General features: G+C 42.1%; 1 protein-coding gene across 1 annotated transcript in view; it reads left to right on the top strand.

Moving 5' to 3' along the window:
- sli (slit guidance ligand) overlaps window positions 1-18,454 on the top strand; it is a 32,021-nt gene extending 13,567 nt beyond the window's left edge. The window contains exons 19-22 of the mRNA XM_068388759.1: window positions 559-782; window positions 974-1,176; window positions 2,973-3,159; window positions 14,850-18,454. Coding sequence (XP_068244860.1) covers window positions 559-782; window positions 974-1,176; window positions 2,973-3,159; window positions 14,850-15,076 — 841 coding nt within the window. The 3' untranslated portion in view covers window positions 15,077-18,454. The remainder of the gene's footprint in view (window positions 1-558; window positions 783-973; window positions 1,177-2,972; window positions 3,160-14,849) is intronic.
- Window positions 18,455-18,985: the final 531 nt, after the last annotated feature.

Here is an 18,985-nt window from a genome sequence, read left to right as displayed (position 1 = left end):
GAATGTCGATCTAAATGTTTTTCGTAAACCCAACATTTTCCTCTCGCTTTCCCTCTTACATATGTAAGAAACTTGCACAGCTTTTCTACTAGTAGGGATACTTTTGAAACTGCTCCTTTATCCAATCTATTTTGACTATACAGTACTTGTTTCTGTTTTTTCTATACAGTAGTACCAGATCTTTTTTATAATCTGCTATTTTCAGCATTGTCTAATATTCTGGAAAAGGCATATTTGCTTTTAAATCGTCTTTATCTCTCTGCTCGGGCTGATCCATAAAAGTAAATAGATTCCTAGGCTGGACAAGAGAGTAAAATAGTCTTTCCCAGAATTCATTTTTAAGATGTATTGTTATTTGTATTGGATCATTAGAGCATAAGCTAACTTCAGTGTAACTTTGCAGAATTGGCAGAAGAGAATTTCTAACTTCTTGCTTTACAGTAACAAATAAATATTATGTTTCAAAGATGGTATATACCAGATGTTTAAGTTTAAATAAACCAGAAGGACTAGAACTTTTGTTTGCTGGGTATAATAAAGATGGCCTTATATTTACAGCTATGAAATTGTGAATGATGGCGGTTGGCACGTATTGGAGCTAATAGTTGAGAAACAGAATTTTACACTCTGCATTGACCACGGTGCCGCGCGTTCCATTGTCAATGATGGGGTCAATGAATACCTGCAGCTCTCTGTGCCACTTTACTTTGGTGGTTTACCCAAGGAAGTAGCTCAGGCTGCTACCAAGAATTGGCATTTGAGGGAAACCGGAAGTTTCAACGGTAAGGAAAGACACTAGTTTTGCTTAACCTATACTGTAGTTGTTAATGATAACCAAGGGAAAGGCCAGTTTTGGTTTGTTTATTAGCATAGTCATGATGATCAATTTGCCTTGATAATATTTAGCATTGTTAGGATACTCTAGAAATGAAATAATTTTTACAAATATTTTTCTTTCATTAAATGAAAACAGGATGTCTTGAACGCTTGTACCTTAACGGCCGACTCACAGATTTGGGATCAGGTCAACAACACAAAGTAGCTCCAGGATGTGGTGGGGAAGAGACTGTCAGGGATCAGGGACTTAAGCACCACCATAACCGTGTATCAAGCCCTGGTGTTCTTCTAGAAGAGGAAAAGACATGTGGTGACAACTGCGTTGTAAATGAAGTACAGGTAGGGAAAAATTATATACAGTATAGTACTGTACAGTACTTATGGTAGTAAAATATTTGTTTTGTTGTCCTAAGAATAATCTTGACAATGTGGTTAAATTTGGAGCATTGATCTGGTTTGTCCTTTGTGTATTCCATCTTTAAAATAGATAATTTCTCCAGCTATAGCTGGGACAGCTGTTGAATTCATCAACCAAGTATTTTAGTTAATGGCAGGTAGTGTACGTAGGCGAGTCGTCCCGGACACAGTTTCTGTCAAACTTTTCACTTTTGCCTTTGTTTGTAACAAGTACTGACGTACTGTTGGGACCTTACCAAAGGCTTACATCCTTTTTCTTATTCTTATCAGAGTGTGATTCAGTGATTCATGAAGCTGACTATGGATGTTCAATCTCGTAAATGCTGGGAGAAAGGGTAGGCTTTGTAACTGGTTTATGGCTAGACCAATGGTAGAGACGCACACTGTTGTTCTTGAAAGGGGCATGATTATTCGCATTCATCCCCATGTTCCGAGATCAGATCGTGGTCTCCAATTTAGTGGCAAACTTACACTTCGTGAAGTCTTGTGCACTTCACAATTAGAAACTGCCAACCATCTCCCATCTTTTTACGAGGGACTGCATATATTTCTGAATACATGCAAATGTATTCTACAGCTGTCTACCAGGGAAAGTGGACATCTCCTGCAATTGGTATTGTAGATTGGGTATTTCTCAAGTTGGAGTATCTGTCACCGATCACAAACTTGCTCTTCTTCCTTCACTGAGAGAAGCACCTCTTGGTCATGAATGTAAATGGTTACTATTCACAGTTTGGTCTTTTGACTGAAGGATATTAGGCCTTTCTTCTTCATGGGAGTTGCCTATGCTCGTGAGAAGATATGAGCTGACAATTAATATTTCACATGCTAGCCTTAATATCGGCAAATAGAGTAGGCACATTGCAGTTTATCTTATGCAATAACCCATGCTGATAGTTGGAAGGAGGTCTCTTTTTCTGCTCAAATTTGTAACCAAATCCCAGAACCCATTAGAGACAACCTAAGGTTTAAGATCTTTTCTATCCCCTCTCTAACAACATTGTTAGTTTAAAAAATTAATTTATAAAAGCATATTGGCTAAAAGAAGAAAGGATCTACTACTGTTACAGCTCTAAATTTAAAGATACATAGTCAAAAAGAATGCTACAGAAACTAGTAAAGTTATAAGACAAAGTACAGTATAGTGTTTCATCTAGAAATTTAATAAATACTGAAATTTAATATGACTTGAATGTGCTTTAGATGATTGCTTGTCCAGGTAAAACATAATTCCATGACACATTAAATAACATTTTAGATTTTTATCATGTCCAACTCACAAGCAGCCCTCATGAAATGTTTTAACAAATTAACCTACATGTATGGTTTTGGTAAACAGATATTTGGACAAAAGTACATTCATACTATTGTTGATTAAACGAAGAAAGATAGTCAAAAGATTTAAGTTGTAGGGTATATTTGTACTGTATTAATTTATTAATTTTAGGAGGGCATACTAACAATATCAGACAGATGTTCATAATTGCTTTTATTTTGATCTCCATGTACAGTACTTTAAAATTTACACTACTAACATCATGTTAAAATATATTTTCATCAACTTAAAATCCAAGTGAATTTTAATCTTTATCATTTGTTGGTGTATCATTCTAGAAAAAATGCATAAAGTATTTGTGAATTTGAGCATACAGATATTATTACATAGGTTCTCTTAATAAATGTCAATGTTATGCATTATTGATTTGTTTCTTTGTTAGATCCACCCACCGGTCTTGGAGGAAGCTCACAGGAAGAAAGAAATAGTGGTTGATGATGTCGAAAGAAGAGATCCATGTGAAAATCACAAATGCAGACGTGGAAGATGTAAGGCCAAACGGGAGAATAACCGTCTCGACTACTACTGCCGCTGTCGTACTGGCTGGTCAGGCAGATTTTGTGATCAAGGTGAGGCTGTAGAAAAGATAATGTTGGGTGGAAACATGTTATATAACTACTTATGTATAAAATGTATACTACTGATAATACAATGGTCCCTGATATTTCTTTGTTAGTATAGATGTATCTTAAATTATCAAAATTTACCCCCAAGATAAATTTAAAATAATGTAAAGTAAAAATAAATTTTTTCTTAGTCATTACCACTTTCCTGACTATACAAACCCAAGTCTTTTTAAATAGTACTTCTGCTTCCGCTGAGCCACCTGGGAGAAAGAAAAAAGAACCCTGTTCTCCTGTAAGGCTATATAAACAACTCTCCGTTCTGAAAGTAACAAGCTTAAGATTTGCTGGAAGAACGAGGTTGGCAATAAACCTTATATAGATACTCAGTTAGACTACATCCAGGGCCCAAAGGTAACCGGAGGGCACAGCCTACTTTCCCACCAACTATTCTCGGACCATAGGAGAGAAGCGGAACACATGTCTACCACGTAGGCTTCCACTCAACGGGGGAATCTAGGCTTCATATAAGTAATCAAGCTTGTTGGATCAATGCTCTTCACCCCAGAGGAGTTAACCAAAAACAGAACCATACATCAATTCTCTTAAACTCCCCTGACAAGTCATCTTTAGGTAGACACTTCCTTTTTCCCGTCCCACTTTCCTAGAGCAAAAGTCGAGGAGAAAACACTTAGAGATTAGAAAACCAAGCCCACCCTCCCAGGATTACGTTTCTATCTAAACATGCGCTAGCTTACATGTTGGATGGCAACGACCGGGTCTGAGGATTGTCTCTCCGTCTTGCGTGTAACATACCATAGGTAATAAGCATTGAAGGTAAACTGCCTCTTTCATACTCCTGCTTTCAACATCTGCCTTAGTGTGGTAGTCTTTTTTAGACATGTTCCCACACCATGTACTTCGTGCACTTTAATGCTTAGGAGAGTCTTGCTGCCCTTGCTCTCCTGAATGTTTCCCATAACCAAGCTGCTGTTCCTTTTGGCTATCTCCTGATGGTCCTGACAGGATATAGAGATCCTCCAGTGAATCAGAAATGGAACTGAGGGAGGAGATCGAGGAAGAGTCAAATATTTGTCATTCACTGTATGATTGATTCTGTAATTTGGCCATAAATTCCGGTAAGAATTTTAAGTCATTTTGTTCCAAGCTTTGGATCGCGAGACCAGATAGGAGATTTTATGTAGCTAGCTAATTTTTATTTTGGCTGATGCCAACACTAGGAGGTCAAGGTCTCTTTCTGTTGCTTACTGCAGGGGCTTGATTAAATCTTTCCTGTAGAACAACAGAAACTTCCTGACCTCCCTTTCTGGAAGATGTAGCTGTTGGGGGTGATGCTATAAGCCCAAGAGTGAAAATAGCTCGATAAAGAAACTAATACTTTTCCTAGAAATAAACTATTCATAAGGTAATGAGAAGAAAAAAAATCCAACAATGTTAAAATAAACATTATACTGTATAAACTATACTCGGCCTGCTTGTTCAACGTTCCACCGATGCAACAGCCCGATTAGGAAAATCATACAGCATGGAGATACTTCCGGTGGCTCCCAGGTTGAGACGTCAAGTAGGAAGACCTAGCCTAGTGTACCTCGATAATCCTTAATTGCTGGCAATGACATCTTTGTTTTTCAGGAAAAATATCGGTTAGTCTGTTAAGGCAAATACGAAGGTAGAGACTAGACCAGCTAAATATTTTTTCTGCAGATTAGCGCAGAAGACTGCCCACTTAGTTTGGTAGACAGCCGTGATGGATTTCCTCAGGCATCCTGAATCTCCTGTAGTTCACCTTGAAAACCCCTTCTTCCCAAGGAGGAACTGGATAGTCTCTACCTGTGATGAGACATGGGTAGGAGCACATTGCAGTACGTTTTCACATGGGGTTGGCATTGTATGTCTGGTCATGGTGGCAATTCTTGCATGCCAGCTCATCCAAAAGAACAACAACTAGGTCTGGGTTCCATTCCATGTGTAACCACTTTCATACAACCAAAGTTAACTGAAGATTGAGAGAGGTTAGAACCTTCTCTAGTACTCGTCTGAGCAGGCAGAAGGGGGGAACGTGTACGTGTCCATTACTTTCCCTGGAGTGCTGGAGCACATCCTCTGTAAATGCCATTATGTGTGTGACTGGTGAGCAATAGGCTGGTCACAACAGGTTTATGGTCGCGAAACCCCTGGATGTTAAGAGGCCTCACCACGTTTGAGTAAAAACTTGACTTCTGCAGCCGAGTTTGTCTTGTTATGATATTCTGCTTCCTCAGGATGAATCTTACTCTTACATCTACTAGGTTTTCCATTGTCCTAGAGTGAGCCTGTCACCAAAGTGCACAAGGAGTGAGAAGCTATGTTGTTGCTCATTAGCCCCTGCCGAGTGACCTCTGGAGTCCAACTTACATGGATTGTGTTCTTACGATGGGTTCCCCACCATTCCTTGGATGCGTCTGCGACTCCAGAGGTGCATATTCCAGCGGATTGCCTCTTTGGGAATCCTTTGACAGTGACGACTATCAAACAAAGGAGGGGGTTCCTCCATCCCTGACCATGGCAGACCAGCCTGTACATTCCAATCTCTGATACTGTGTGGATAGGGGAAACACCTTTGCTACCATTGAATATAACCTTATTCCCAGAAACTCCATTTCTTGTGTGGGGATCAACTTTGACTTCTTTCCACTTCACGATGATCCCCAGTTCGGCACAGAAGTGCAGAGTCCATCTCTTTACTAAGCCAAGGCTTCTAAATGAGGAAGAAAGGAGTAGCCAGTCCAGTTAGCAAAGTAGTCTAATCCACTACAGACCTGAATAGATAGCAGGAAGTTGATCTTTTCATCACTGCTAGGGAGTCTGTTAGATAAACCTGTTCAAGGTGGCCAGATAAATGACCAATCTCCAAACCCTGTTGCCTTCATCCCCATGAAGAAGCAACTGTAGAAACCCAGAGATTGTTCTGAGGTTTCCTGCACTGGAACTTTTGCAGGAGACGAAGGTCCAATAGAAATCCCTGTGGTAAGACTGGAACTTTTGCAGGAGACGAAGGTCCAATAGAAATCCCTGTGGTAAGACACGAACGGCTAACTCATTCAGGTGTGAGCAAGAGAGGACTTGGATACGATGTGATAACAGTCCTGTAGCACTCATATGGTCCACTAGTCAGTCTTATGTTCTTGTCAATTTCCCCAGTGGCTTTTGACATAGCCCACCTGTAAACACTCGGGGGTTGCTACAGCTATTGCTGGAGAGACTTGCTCCTCCTTTTCCTTATTTGAAAGAATCCCGATGTGGAACGAAACAACTTAAAGAATAGCAGCCTCATGTGACACAGTATCGCTGTTGCTTCTCTTAAGAGTGAAAGGCTGCAATGACAAGGTTGAGTCTGGTGAAGGGTCCTGGTACATGCTTGTTGACCGGAATGACACTGCCTTTTGGAACAGTCTTGGCTCATTTTCTTCCTATACTCCACCATCTTATCTACATTTTCCTGGGCAGAAAAATGGCCGTCTATGTGAGCGGAGAGTTCCCCAACTCCAAAGGTCTCTGCTGGCTAGACATTTGTGTAGCTTGCTAATCTCATGGTCAAGCGTCCTCAAGATTCACTTCTTGGTGTTGAGGTTGTGATTCGTCAGGAAATCAGTGGTTTTATGGTCTTAAAAGAGATTGGTATATCTCTTGCGAACTTCTGGGTTACTCAAGTTCTTCCCCATGGCGAAGAGCACTGGAACAGATGGAGCCAGGAGGTAATGTGACTTGCTGTAACAGATGCAGTATCCATAATCATTGTCTCAGCCGCTCTTCTTGAGCGAGCTTCTCCACCGTCCAACTGGTTACAAGGTAGCAATATTTTCTCCTACTGTATAGGGAGAAAAAAAAAAAAAAAATTGCCTCCTCCAGCACCAGGTAGAACTTCCTCTGGATGTCAGGAGGTGAAATTGTTTGAGAGGGGAAGGGTTATTGCCCTCTTGACCTCCCAAATGTCTCTCCCCCTCCAAAAAAAAAAATGACTGTTCAATAGCTATGACCAACTGCTTTTTAGAATCTGGGAGGACTTGCAATAATGCTCTGGAAAACAAATTACAGCTTCCCGTCAAACAACGTAGACTTAAGGACCAAGTTCAAGGGATTTAACTCTGATCTACCTCTCCTCTTTACATTTGGAGAAGAATGAGAAGGATTCTTCCCTACTCCTCTATGAATACAATCCAGAGAGGAGAGGAGAACCACATTCTGTTGGATGAGGGACCCTTACTAGTGCACACGGCATGCCACTTCTCTGTTTCTCTTCTCTAGGAGTTTGTACCTGGCAAAGTGTTGTGAGTCTTTACTAGCTGATCCCACTGAAATATACGAATCTCCCTGGGTGGACAGTGACAATTTTCGATGATATCAACCACTTTGGCTAGGCTGAGGACAGTGTCATCTTGCTGCATCTCTCTTTCTTGCTCGGGGAAGCTTCACCCTAGGTCCTTAAGCTGGAACTGGAATCCCTCTCGGCCTTCTCTGGCTTGGCTGAGGACAGTGTCATCTTGCTGCATCTCTCTTTCTTGCTCGGGGAAGCTTCACCCTAGGTCCTTAAGCTGGAACTGGAATCCCTCTCGGCCTTCTCTGCAGCGACTACTACATCTACCTGATGCACGATTCTTCTGACTCTGAGAGGGTGAAGAGTGAAAGAGACTGCAGTCTAATTAAATTTAGTCCAAACAGGAGAAAATCCATGTGTATGAGTGCCTGCCAATGGAATAGTGTATTGCCCACTCTGGTGGGCAGGAATCTTTGTCAGTCTTCTTAGGTGAGGGAGGGGGAAGGATGGGATGGCACACTACTCTCTTCCCTGGGGGTGTGTTGGGAACAAAGGTATCCAACCATGTGGCAAACCAGATCTTGGTGTTATGTCTTTGGGGACTGCAGATGAGGTTGGCACCAATTAGCATTTCCTCAAAGGCTGAGGTCGAGATCGAAGTTGTCCTCAAGGAATCTGTTCCATGCCGGTGCCGAGGAGGGGGGAAGAAGTTAAGAAACCCCTCACACTATTCCCTGAAGAGGAGATTGTGATATAGGTGAAAACTATATTGAATACATTGGAAGGCCCACAGCAAATCCCAATGATGGATGGCAAAGCCTATAAAAAATTCTTAAGGGTCTGTAGTCTCTTAGGAACCCTGTTTATATGATTGTTCAAGCATCCTTGCCCTTTACATCCAAAGTTGTGTGCTCTCAGAACAACGTAAAAGATTGATAGCCTTTCTTCTGGTTGTAGAAGCCCCAAGTTCGGGATCTAGGTGGACTTTCTGCTGATCAGCCTGAGGCTACTGAAGTCTTTCATCTCAAAAGGAAAATACCTCCAAAGCCCCATATACTTTGCATGCTTTATACACTCCTTCAGAACGTATTCCCAATAACGAGTGGGAAAGAATCTAAACAACAATGCCTTCCTTGTGGATGGGAGCTCTGCGAGGCATGTCAGGAAGAAGTGCTTAGGAAGGATGAGTTGGGAAGAGAGCGCATGTCCCGTCTGGTTGGTGCTTCCGTATAGAGGAGCAATGTCCGGGAAGAATAATTTCTGGCAGACCTACTTGCACTGAAGATGCTCCTGGGTAGCGCCTGGAAGACACGCTCTTTAGGAAGGAGCACCTGTACTCTTGGTAACACATGCATCTGGTAGAGCTACTAGATGTACATCTGGGAGATGCATCCATGCTTGATAGATAGCTTGAAGAGAAGGCAAAACTGGGCCAGTGCATACAAGGCACACGCAGCTGGAGGGAGCGAATCTTGGGACGCGTCAATAAAAGAGATTTGGTGCTTGGTAGATGTGCATGGTCGTCATCGTCGGCGCCCGCTCGTGTCCGAGTATTGGGTTCTGTCGTTAGCCATCAGCCTCCTATCTTTGGGGTGGGTGCTTATGTCTGATGTGGCTGTTAAGTCCTAGTCTGTGGTGGAAGAGTCGCGGACAGTGTTCACAGGGGAGGGTAGATGCTGGGCGGGGCTGTTCTAATCGCTCTCTCTCCTTCTCATCCTAGCCTCCTCATTTTGTATCCTCTTCTCCTCGAAGTCCACGGTGCCATGGTGTACTGTACTCCTCCAGGTATTCCTGTCCCTGGCTGTTTCTTCCCATGAGGAAGGATCGATGTCAGTTAGAGCCAGGGTGCGCTTTAGTTGATCTTTATAGCGCATTTTTGGGGCTCCTTGTGGTCTGGTGCCCTGGGTCAGTTCTCCGTAGAATATCTTCTTTGGGAGCCTAGATCGATCCATCCTATGCACGTGTCCTGTCCAGCGGAGGTGGTAGTGGACGATGGTGGCCTCCACGCTGGTCAACGAGGCACGTTCTAAGACTTCAATGCTGGTGGTGTGGCTCTCCCAGGGGATTTTCAAGATCTGCCTCAGTTTCTTTTGTTGGAAGCGTTCTAGGTTTTTAATATCGCTTCTATATAGCGTCCATGTTTCACATGCATACAGGAGCGTGGAGAGGACTACTGCCCTGAACACCATTATTTTGGTGGTCATTGTCAGTGCGTGGTTGTTAAATACGTGGCAGTTGAGTCGGCCAAAGGCGGAGTGGGCTGCCCTGGCCCTGATCCTGTTCTCCATGTCCTTTTTGCTTGTGGGAGCTGATGTTAGGATGCTCCCTAGGTAGGAGAACTGGTACACCTGTTCTAATGGTTGGTCATTCACTGTGGTATTTAGGTTTGGGAGCATCAGTCCTGGTGGATGTTGGACGAGGGTCTTGGTTTTGTCTATGTTGACTTGCATCCCAAAACGTTTATAGGCAGAGTTGTATGCATCAGCTAACGACTGCAGGTCCTCTGCCGTCTGACCTGGGGTGGCATTGTCGTCAGCATACTGCAGTTCTCGCACTGCACACAAGGTGGTCTTGGTTCTGGCGCGGAGTCTAGCGAGGTTGAAAACGCCTCCATCCATGCGGAAACGTAGGTCGACTGAGGGTGTGTCTGGGGGAATCTCATTGAGCATTGCTGCGGTGTATAGCGAGAAACACGTTGGGGCCAGAACACAGCCATGCTTCAGGCCGCCGTTGATGGAGAATGGGTCTGAATGAGTGTCTTGGTGGCACTCTCTCCCAACCATTCCGTCATGGAGGGCATGCACCAGCTTGACAAAATCGGGTGGGCAGCCATATCTTTTGAGGACAGCCCACATGACAGGTCGAGGTACTTTGTCGAAGGCCTTTTTCAAATCCCAGAAGATGAACATTATGGGCTGTTGTTGTTCGAGGCTCTTCTCTTGTAGTTGTCGCGCGTAGAAGATCATGTCTATGGTCCCGCGGGAAGGTCGAAAGCCGCACTGGGACTTTGGCAGGACGTCTTCTGCGAGAATAAGGAGGCGGTCAAGGAGAATCCGAGCGAAAATCTTACTCGCGATGCTTAGTTGCGATATTCCCCGGTAGTTGTTACAGTTCTCCCCGTCTCCCTTCTTGTAGTTGGTAATGATGTTTGCATCGCGGTAATGATGTTTGCATCGCGGAAGTCACTTGGGAGGGTCTTGGTCTGGTCTCCCATATTTTCAGCAAGGAGCATCAAACGGTTCCTCAGCCCGGGGCCACCGTGAGTGAGGAGCTCCAACGGGATGTTGTCTGGCCCTGGGGCTTTGCCGGGCTTCATGCGCTGCAGGACCTAGTTGAAGTCCTGGATGGAGGGTGGTAGTGCCATCCAGTGACGGACGGGATGCTGCGGGGTCATTCGCAGGAGATCGCAGGAGATCGTCTGGGGTGTCTGCTTGGTCATTGAGGAGGTTCTCAAAGTGAGACCTCCACCTGGCCAGGATGCCCTCGCTGTCGGTGATGGTCGTGGCCCCATCCGCGTTCTTCAGGCCGCCCACTGATGACCGTGTGGGACCGAATATTTCCTTTGTTGCTGCATAGAAGGTGCGCAGGTCACGTTGGTCAGCGAAACTGTATTTATGCAGCTTTTCTTTGCCACCAGGTGTTCTGGGCTTCACGAATCCCTCTTTGGTCATCAGCTTCAGCCACATTGTGAGCACATTTGTTAGCAGCTGTTGGTTGGTTTTCTAAAGTCAGGCATGCTTGTCATTTGGTTTCAATGAGAAGAGAGATGGTAGCATCATTCTCATCGAACCAATCCTGCCGTTTCTTGGGGTTGTAACCTAGTGTTTCCTCCGCGGCACGGGCCATGGCGTTTCTGAGGGTGGTCCAGTGGTGCTCAACAGTGGCCTGACCCACGGGGTCTGCAGGCCTCCTTGTAGTTCCGTGCCACCTGTGGGTTGCGGAGCTTGCTACGATCAAAGCGTTGGTGTGGTACGCTGTCAGGTGCCCTTCTGGGTGGTCGTAGGGTCGTCATGGAGAGTCGGGAGATGAGGAATCTGTGGTCCGTCCAGCAGTCGTCCGCTCCGGATCGGGTGATGCGGACGTCTCCTTGGTCTCTGGCTCTGGTCAGGACGTAGTCCAGGGTGTGCCAGTGTTTAGACCGAAGGTGTCTCCATGTGGTCTTTTGTCACTTTGATAGCTGGAAGATGGTGGCGCTGCCTGGATGGTGCGGTCGAGCTGGGTGTAGAAGGCAGCTTTGTCATCATCGGTTGAGGTCATAGTCGGGGCGTAGACAGAGATCAGGGTGAGGTGTCTGTCCTGCGTGATGGGGATGTGGACAGTCATCAGGCGTTCACTGATGGCCTTGGGAGCAAGGTTGTGCTGCTGCACCAGCTAGGAACGGATGGCGAAGCCGACACCGTGGATGCGAGGCTCCTCTAGGGCCTTGCCTTTCCAGAAGATGGTGTAGCCTGTTCCAGCTTCCCTGATGTTGCCCTCTTCGGGTAGTCTGGTCTCGCTAAAAGCCGCCACATCAACATTGAAGCGTGCTAGCTCCTTGCAGACGAGGGCTGTATGTCATTCCGGGCGGTTGGTGTTCGTCACGTCTTGGAGGGTGCGGATGTTCCACGCACCTAAGGTTAATATTTTTTTCTTGTTGTTTCGACCGCATTAGTGGGATGTCCGCCAGCCGCGGTGAGCTGACCAGTCGGGTTTGCCGTGTCCGATGTTTACCCCACCTTTTCTAGGGGCCTCCCCATGTGGGGTGGGCTGCGGTGTCCTCAATAGGCCAGCCCAGTCACGGGTCCAGCTGCCGAACTCTGATGTCACGGCACCGTCACCAGAGAGCGACTGAATCTTAGACTCGGTGCCTGAGTGCAGTTGTGGGCTGAGGGCTAACAGCTATCCAGGCCTGCCCCCTTCACCCACGGTGCTGTCGCCTCAGGACTTGGTGGTGGTGATGATGATGGTGAGAAAGAGATGACGAAGGGTGGAGGAAACGACAGAATGCCAGTAGCTGGGTATATTGTTTTGGGTGGTCGTGGCTTTGCAACGGCCACGCACACACACTTGGCCCACATCGTTTTCACCGCGGCTCAAGACATATGAGACAAGCGGCTTCTCCGATGTTGGTTGCATCGGGCTGCCGGGTTCTTGTTATGTCAAGGCCCGCCTTGTTGCCTGCCCGACAGTCATTGCCCTCTTCCGCCGGCGCTGGGAAGCTCCGCCGTTGGGGTCTTGTTTCGTTTGATTTTGGAGTTTCCCTTCTCCTGGCCTTTGCCTAACTGAAATAAAGGAGAAGGCCTATAGGGTAGATATGCTTGAAGAGAAGGCAAATCTGGGCCAGTGTATACGAGAGACACGCAGTTGGATGGAACGTCTTAGGACACATCTACGTATAAAGAGAGAAGTCTGGAAGGGATGTTAGAAGGGAAGGCAAATCTAGGGTAGAGTGTTCGAGAAGCACACATCTGGGAGGTGTTGAAGTCTGAGAAAGAGCTTTTAGTAAGTTTAGAGACAAATCCTCTTCAAGCAAAACTCCTGGATGAGGCGCGATTGGAAGAGCGCACTGGCTAGTTATCTCCTGAGGAACTGAAAAGGTAGACTGCCTACGAAAGTCATGTCTACAAGCCACCACCAGAAAAGAGAAATGGCAAAGGTTTCGGAACAACCTTGCGGTAGTGTTCCGAAGGGCAACACGGATAGACAATTCTTTTATTTTGTCAGTGGCGAGTGTCAAGCACTCGTTTACTGGACCTCTCGGCCCTCTCAGCCCTCCTATCTGGAGAATCGGGAACAAAGTTCGCCTCAGAAAGGGGCCTGGGAAAACCTCTCCCTCCATATTCGGACTGAAGTTTTCACAGGCTGCTCTGAAAACACTCAAGGAAGGGCAAGACTAGCTGAAGAAGCAAGAGCTGAAGAGCACTTCCCTCAGGATAGGCACCTAGGAGAAGACTCTGATAGTAGAGTGGAGACTACACAGATACTTGGAACACGGAACCTTAAAGGCAAATTCAGGAAGCTCTAGTAAGTTCCAAAACTATCTGGAGAAACAGGAACTGAAGGGCGACTGGGAGAAGACACTCCCTCTAAGGATAGACTAGAAACTAAGCAGCTTTTCCGAGGACACCAGAGCTGTCTGTTGAAAGGTCTAGAAGTTCCAAGACGATCTGGATGAGAGATACCCAAGAGGCGTCTTAAGATCCCCTTCGAACAGGAATGATCTCTGGCAAGGTTGAATAAACCTTGTGAGCACACTCCAAAGCTTGGTTCTGGATGAGACCACCAATTTTGTCAAGGCTCAGAGCTGAAGGAGTCACCCGCAGTCCCCATCAGCTCCTTGTAAGGGAGAAATCCTATGAAGTCTCCCCTAAATGTCCCTAGACAAGGCTAGGTATGAAATGTCAATGACTTCTCTGGAAAGGTCTGCTTCTGCGAGGGCCTCCATGGAAATGCCTGCCTCAGTCCTTTGGGGGCTCTACACACAATCTGAAATAAAAGATGGAGGGAATGCCTGCCTCGGTCCTTTGGGGGCTCTACACACAATCTGAAATAAAAGACACTTCCTACTTCAAGGATTGTCAAGGTAAGGCCACCCATCTTGCCCAAATGGCCTCCGAAGGCAGATTGGAGAGGAGAGAAGGGAATTATCAGAGTTAAATTAAGACATTGTGACTTAAACATCTCAATGATGACCCCAAGGGGAAAGTGAAACTGTCTGCCATTGAAAACTGCTTCCTTAAGAATTACCAACCAAACTTGAGAAAGGTCTCGAAGTTCAGTCCCCTCCCCCCAATTGTCAGGAGAGACGAACCATAAAATAAGAACACACACTTGTCACAAGAAGCCCTTGGTTGAGGTCAAATACTCTGCAGGAAAGACAATGGGGAGGAAATATTTCTTACTCTCAAGAAGGCAATGAACTTTCGCCAAACAACCTTTTCAAAGTAATCTTTAAACATGCTGGAAAAGAAAGAAAAAGTTAAGTATGCGGGAACGTCTTATCACTGACGACTGTTATTGTAAGCAGTTTGTCAGTGAGGCATAAATTTTATTTGCTGTATTCCAGCTTCACTGTTATTTACCTCCTATGTAAAGGACAATGGTTTGTATTTGTTTTAGAACCGATAAATGTTTGTAAATTATATAAGGACATCTACTGTACATGTACTATACTAAAAACAATAAATTTCAGAAGATTTTTGAATTACGTAATTATAGCTAGACATAAATTTCTAAACAATGCCTATGATAAAAATAAATTTCCGACTGCTGTACATATTATATTCTGTTTATTGGAAAAAAAAAATGAATAAAAATCAATCTTTGATACATAATGTTAGAGTTAATAAAGTTACTGAATATGCTATTTTTACCTTATATTAAAAATTCTCCACTTTTCCAGCTCCATCCTGTCGTAAAGAGCAGTTCACAGAGTATTATGTGGAGAATGGCTGTCGGTCTCGCAAACCAATCAAAAATGCTATATGTAGTGGTACTTGTGGTTCTCACTGCTGCAAGCCAAGGAAGACCAAGCAACGAACAGTGCGTCTTATCTGCAACGATGGTACTCGCTACTCTAAACAAATTGAAATTATCAGGAAGTGTCGTTGTTCCAGAAGATGTTACTGAAATCAAAAAGTTGGAGAATCAAACTACTTAGCATAAAAAAAGTAAAAACATTTCTTTTAATAATGTTTAAGATTATTTTACCGTGCAAGTGAGACAAAGTGTTTGTTTTGGACAGTGATGAAGAAGTATTACTTGTTGTGTTCTGTATACAAAGAAAAGAGAGAACTTTGGGAACCCTGTTGAAATGTTGGAGATTTATTTTAGAGATGGAAGGTCGTCTCATCTGAGTTTCTCATGTTAATGAAGATGTTTTTCCTTATAATACATACCTCTTGAGATTCACAAAACTCATGGACAAAACCAGTGACTGTGTATCTTTTTATCTCATCCTAATTGCAGAATATTTTTTAGAGATAATTAGACAAATACAATCTGGTACAGAAGGCTCTTGAAAGGGAGATGTAACTCCAAGGAAAGCAAGTTGATGTACATCTTTGTTGTAACTTGTGAATAAAAAAGGTGGACGTTGCAGCTTTATAGATATGGTCATTCTAAACTACTACTGCCTCTCCTGCTACTTTTACTTTAATTGTAGTACTACTTCTACGTGTGAAATTCTAGGTATACGTGGGGCTGACAAGGTGTGCCATTCTAGATATTTGACAGATAACCACACTCTTGCAGAATGCACTATTAAAAGTATTGTGTATCTTGATGTAAAGTGACTGCCAGTTATGAATACCTATTAATTGAAGTGTACTAAAACACTGATGTACTTCATGAAAAAAGTTTTATCAAGATCAAAAGTGAGCAGTGTAGTCAAAGTAGCCCAACTAACTTTTTTTTTTTTTGCAGCCACATAGCTCAAAAATAAAATTGAAGTCACCTACACATTTTACACATATCACTGAAGACACTGAATTACCATCTAATGAATCATTTCGGTAGTGTACAATACTTGTACAGCATTAACGTTAAAATATATCCATAGTACTTGCTCATTCTTTTGAAATGGAGTATACCAAGTTAACCAAAATAATTGTCATGCCACTGCAGCCACTACACCAGGTGTCATAAGAGTTAGTGGAATAATTGCATGTGTTAACTTTTGTGCTGAATGACCACATAGTAGATAATATATACAGTATAAATATATATATATAAATAAAACTAAATACTTTTCTCCCTGACTCTTTACCTCATATGCTGTTGTGTTTATGGACGTTGCAGCATCAAATATGTGTCATACATCAAAATATTGTATGTTTATTGTATGCATAGATTATGTAACTCACATGAACTTGTAACAAATTTGAAATATATTAAAAGATACTTACATATGAACTGATATTCATAAATCATTATCGTAAGTTTCAGTATGTATATAATGACAAATTTTAGCATAGTTAATATTGAATAAATCTATGAACTGTAATATTGAAGATGAAGGCTTTATTTACATGTAAAGGAAGATTGCAATTATTTTTGCATCTAAGTTCTGACACTTATACTTTCTCCTTCAATACTTTTATGTGTGCTATTAAATTATTTTATACTAACTGTCTTTGTACATTAGAACCCTTAACTCAAATTTTCTAAACCTATTTGACATTTATAATCCTTATATTTTGTACAGATACTTAGACTTATATGGTAGTCTGACATAGTGGAGAGATCCCATACCTATAGAATATAAGAAAATTATTGTGCGCTAACCTGTAAGAAATCTTTCATATTGTTAAACACCCAATTAGACCAAAATGGTTATCAAAGATCTGTAGATATCTTAACTGTATTTTTACAGTGTTAAAATTCTGTAAACTAATCAAAAGTTTGACTTGAAGCAATTTAATTTATTTTACAGTTCATATATTTAGTATTTCCAGTTAGTTATTCAAATTCCTACTTTTAATTTACAAATCGGTGACACCACTCTGTAAGTGTAATATGACAAAGTATATACAGAGTGGATATACGGTAAAATCTTTTTTGAGTCATTCTTACCCAATAGCTCTCCCATACTGCCTCCTTCAGTAAACCATGTGGCTCGCAATCATTTCTTTTTCGTCTGTAAACAAAAACAATGTCATTATTTTGTAGATTACATAATATTTCTAGATTTAAAATCTCATGAAACTGAAGTGTTAAGTGTGAATAGTGAGGTGTTTTGATCTATACATATTACTGGATGAATATACTGTACTATACTGTACCTGTAACATAACATGAACTACATTCAACTAATATTTGCAATCAAGCAAATGTGTGTGCCATATATAGTATCCCAGTAGGTGTTAGAACTCAAGAAAAAAATAAAAAGTCAGCATAGATATCAAAGTTACAGTGTTCAAGTATATATATACCTTGTTAACTTATCCATATTTTGTCTCTACTCATAATAACTTCTTTTCCTTTCCTTTTTGAAAGGTACTGGGGTTGTGATAGTCCTCAAAATTCATGAATAAGAACTGTTGCCATTATTCACCAGAACCATGATTGTTCATATTCTAGACATTCTAAGAGCAATTCTGTAATGCATTCTAACTTAGAAGACAAATGTCAGCTTGTGTAAATTCTACTGCAATCTTTAAAACTGTAGAGAATCTTATAAATCCCCTTTGTATCTCATAGGAAAGGTCAGGTTATTAGTTTTATATATCCTTCAATTTTTGTCAGGAAATTCAGTGATGTATATTTTACAAAATGTGAACAGTAAAGCAAAGACAGGCCCTATATTTCACTGTACTTAAGACAGTAAAGCCTTTTTAAGGTTTGATGTTCTTTAGAAGATAGAAAATAATGAGAAAAACAGGTGTCCACAAATTAAGAAATATTGATTGCTTAATGTACATCACAGAACGTAGTTACCTCCTATTACTATGGCAATGCAATATTGAATACATAAGTGGTAAAATACCTACTGAATGCAAATGGCAATTCTTTCTTTAATTTTTTCCGAAGATTTAGATCAATAGTGTAAAGTTATAATGGATTTAAAAGTTGAAGTATTATGTGTAAATTAACAGGCCAGTTGCAGATAGTTAACCTTGCATTCAATTTTTACGTAAATAAAAAATTTACATTGATTTTTGTAAGTAAACAAAAAATTATCTTCAAGTACAGTATAGTATGTGCTCCTTCAACTCTCACTAGTACATTGCCTGATTTTCATTCTCAAACAAGCTGGCGCTTTGATGATCCCTCCGGAATTCTGCACAAATATAGATACCACTTGATTTATTCTTTTGCCACTACAGTATTGCATGCGAGGGTATCAGAATACCGACACTTATTTCTATCGGAATACTGACCACTTAAGACTGAATTCCCTCCCATAAAAAATGTGGATTAAAAATGCTGATGACCATGAATTGGTGGAACCCAACACTTCAAAATCCTGCACTCGATTTACTAACAAACTCCCATAAAAAAATAAAACTTAGCTTTTGTCAAAATCCTGGTTTACTTCAAATCTCTCAACATAAAAATTTTGACATTCTCATAGTCTAATTCTGTGTAACTCCTCCTTATACTTATTTAATTTTTGTAATAGTAACACTTTCTTTTAACAATTAAAAATTAAAATTGGTTTAAAGTATATGCCTTGTTTTACTGTCGGTCTCACGCTATAATTATATGGCTTTTTCATTTATACATTTGTCCTTGCTCTATCTTTACATCGTTATTCCTACTTGCGTTTTACAGCTTGTAGACAGTGAAGTCACATTAAATATTCTTATAAAAACTACTACTAACCAATGATACGACCTGCAACTGATCAATGGAAAGATATTTAGAAACATTAGACTCTACGGTAAAAGGAAATTGTAATTTGCTTTTCAGTGCTGGAAATATTAAATCATATGCTCAAAGGAGAAGTTAGGCCAGGGAAATTTATTTGCGTATAATAAGACCGTTTCAGTTTTCCTTACCCTCTTATATGTCAGAGGCTGCCTAACTATTCTTAAT

This window comes from Palaemon carinicauda, chromosome 15, assembly GCF_036898095.1.
Source record: "Palaemon carinicauda isolate YSFRI2023 chromosome 15, ASM3689809v2, whole genome shotgun sequence".
In the NCBI taxonomy this organism is placed as follows: Eukaryota; Metazoa; Arthropoda; class Malacostraca; order Decapoda; family Palaemonidae; genus Palaemon; species Palaemon carinicauda.
Note: the sequence above shows the minus strand (reverse complement) of the source record. Positions and strands in the feature narration are given on the sequence as shown.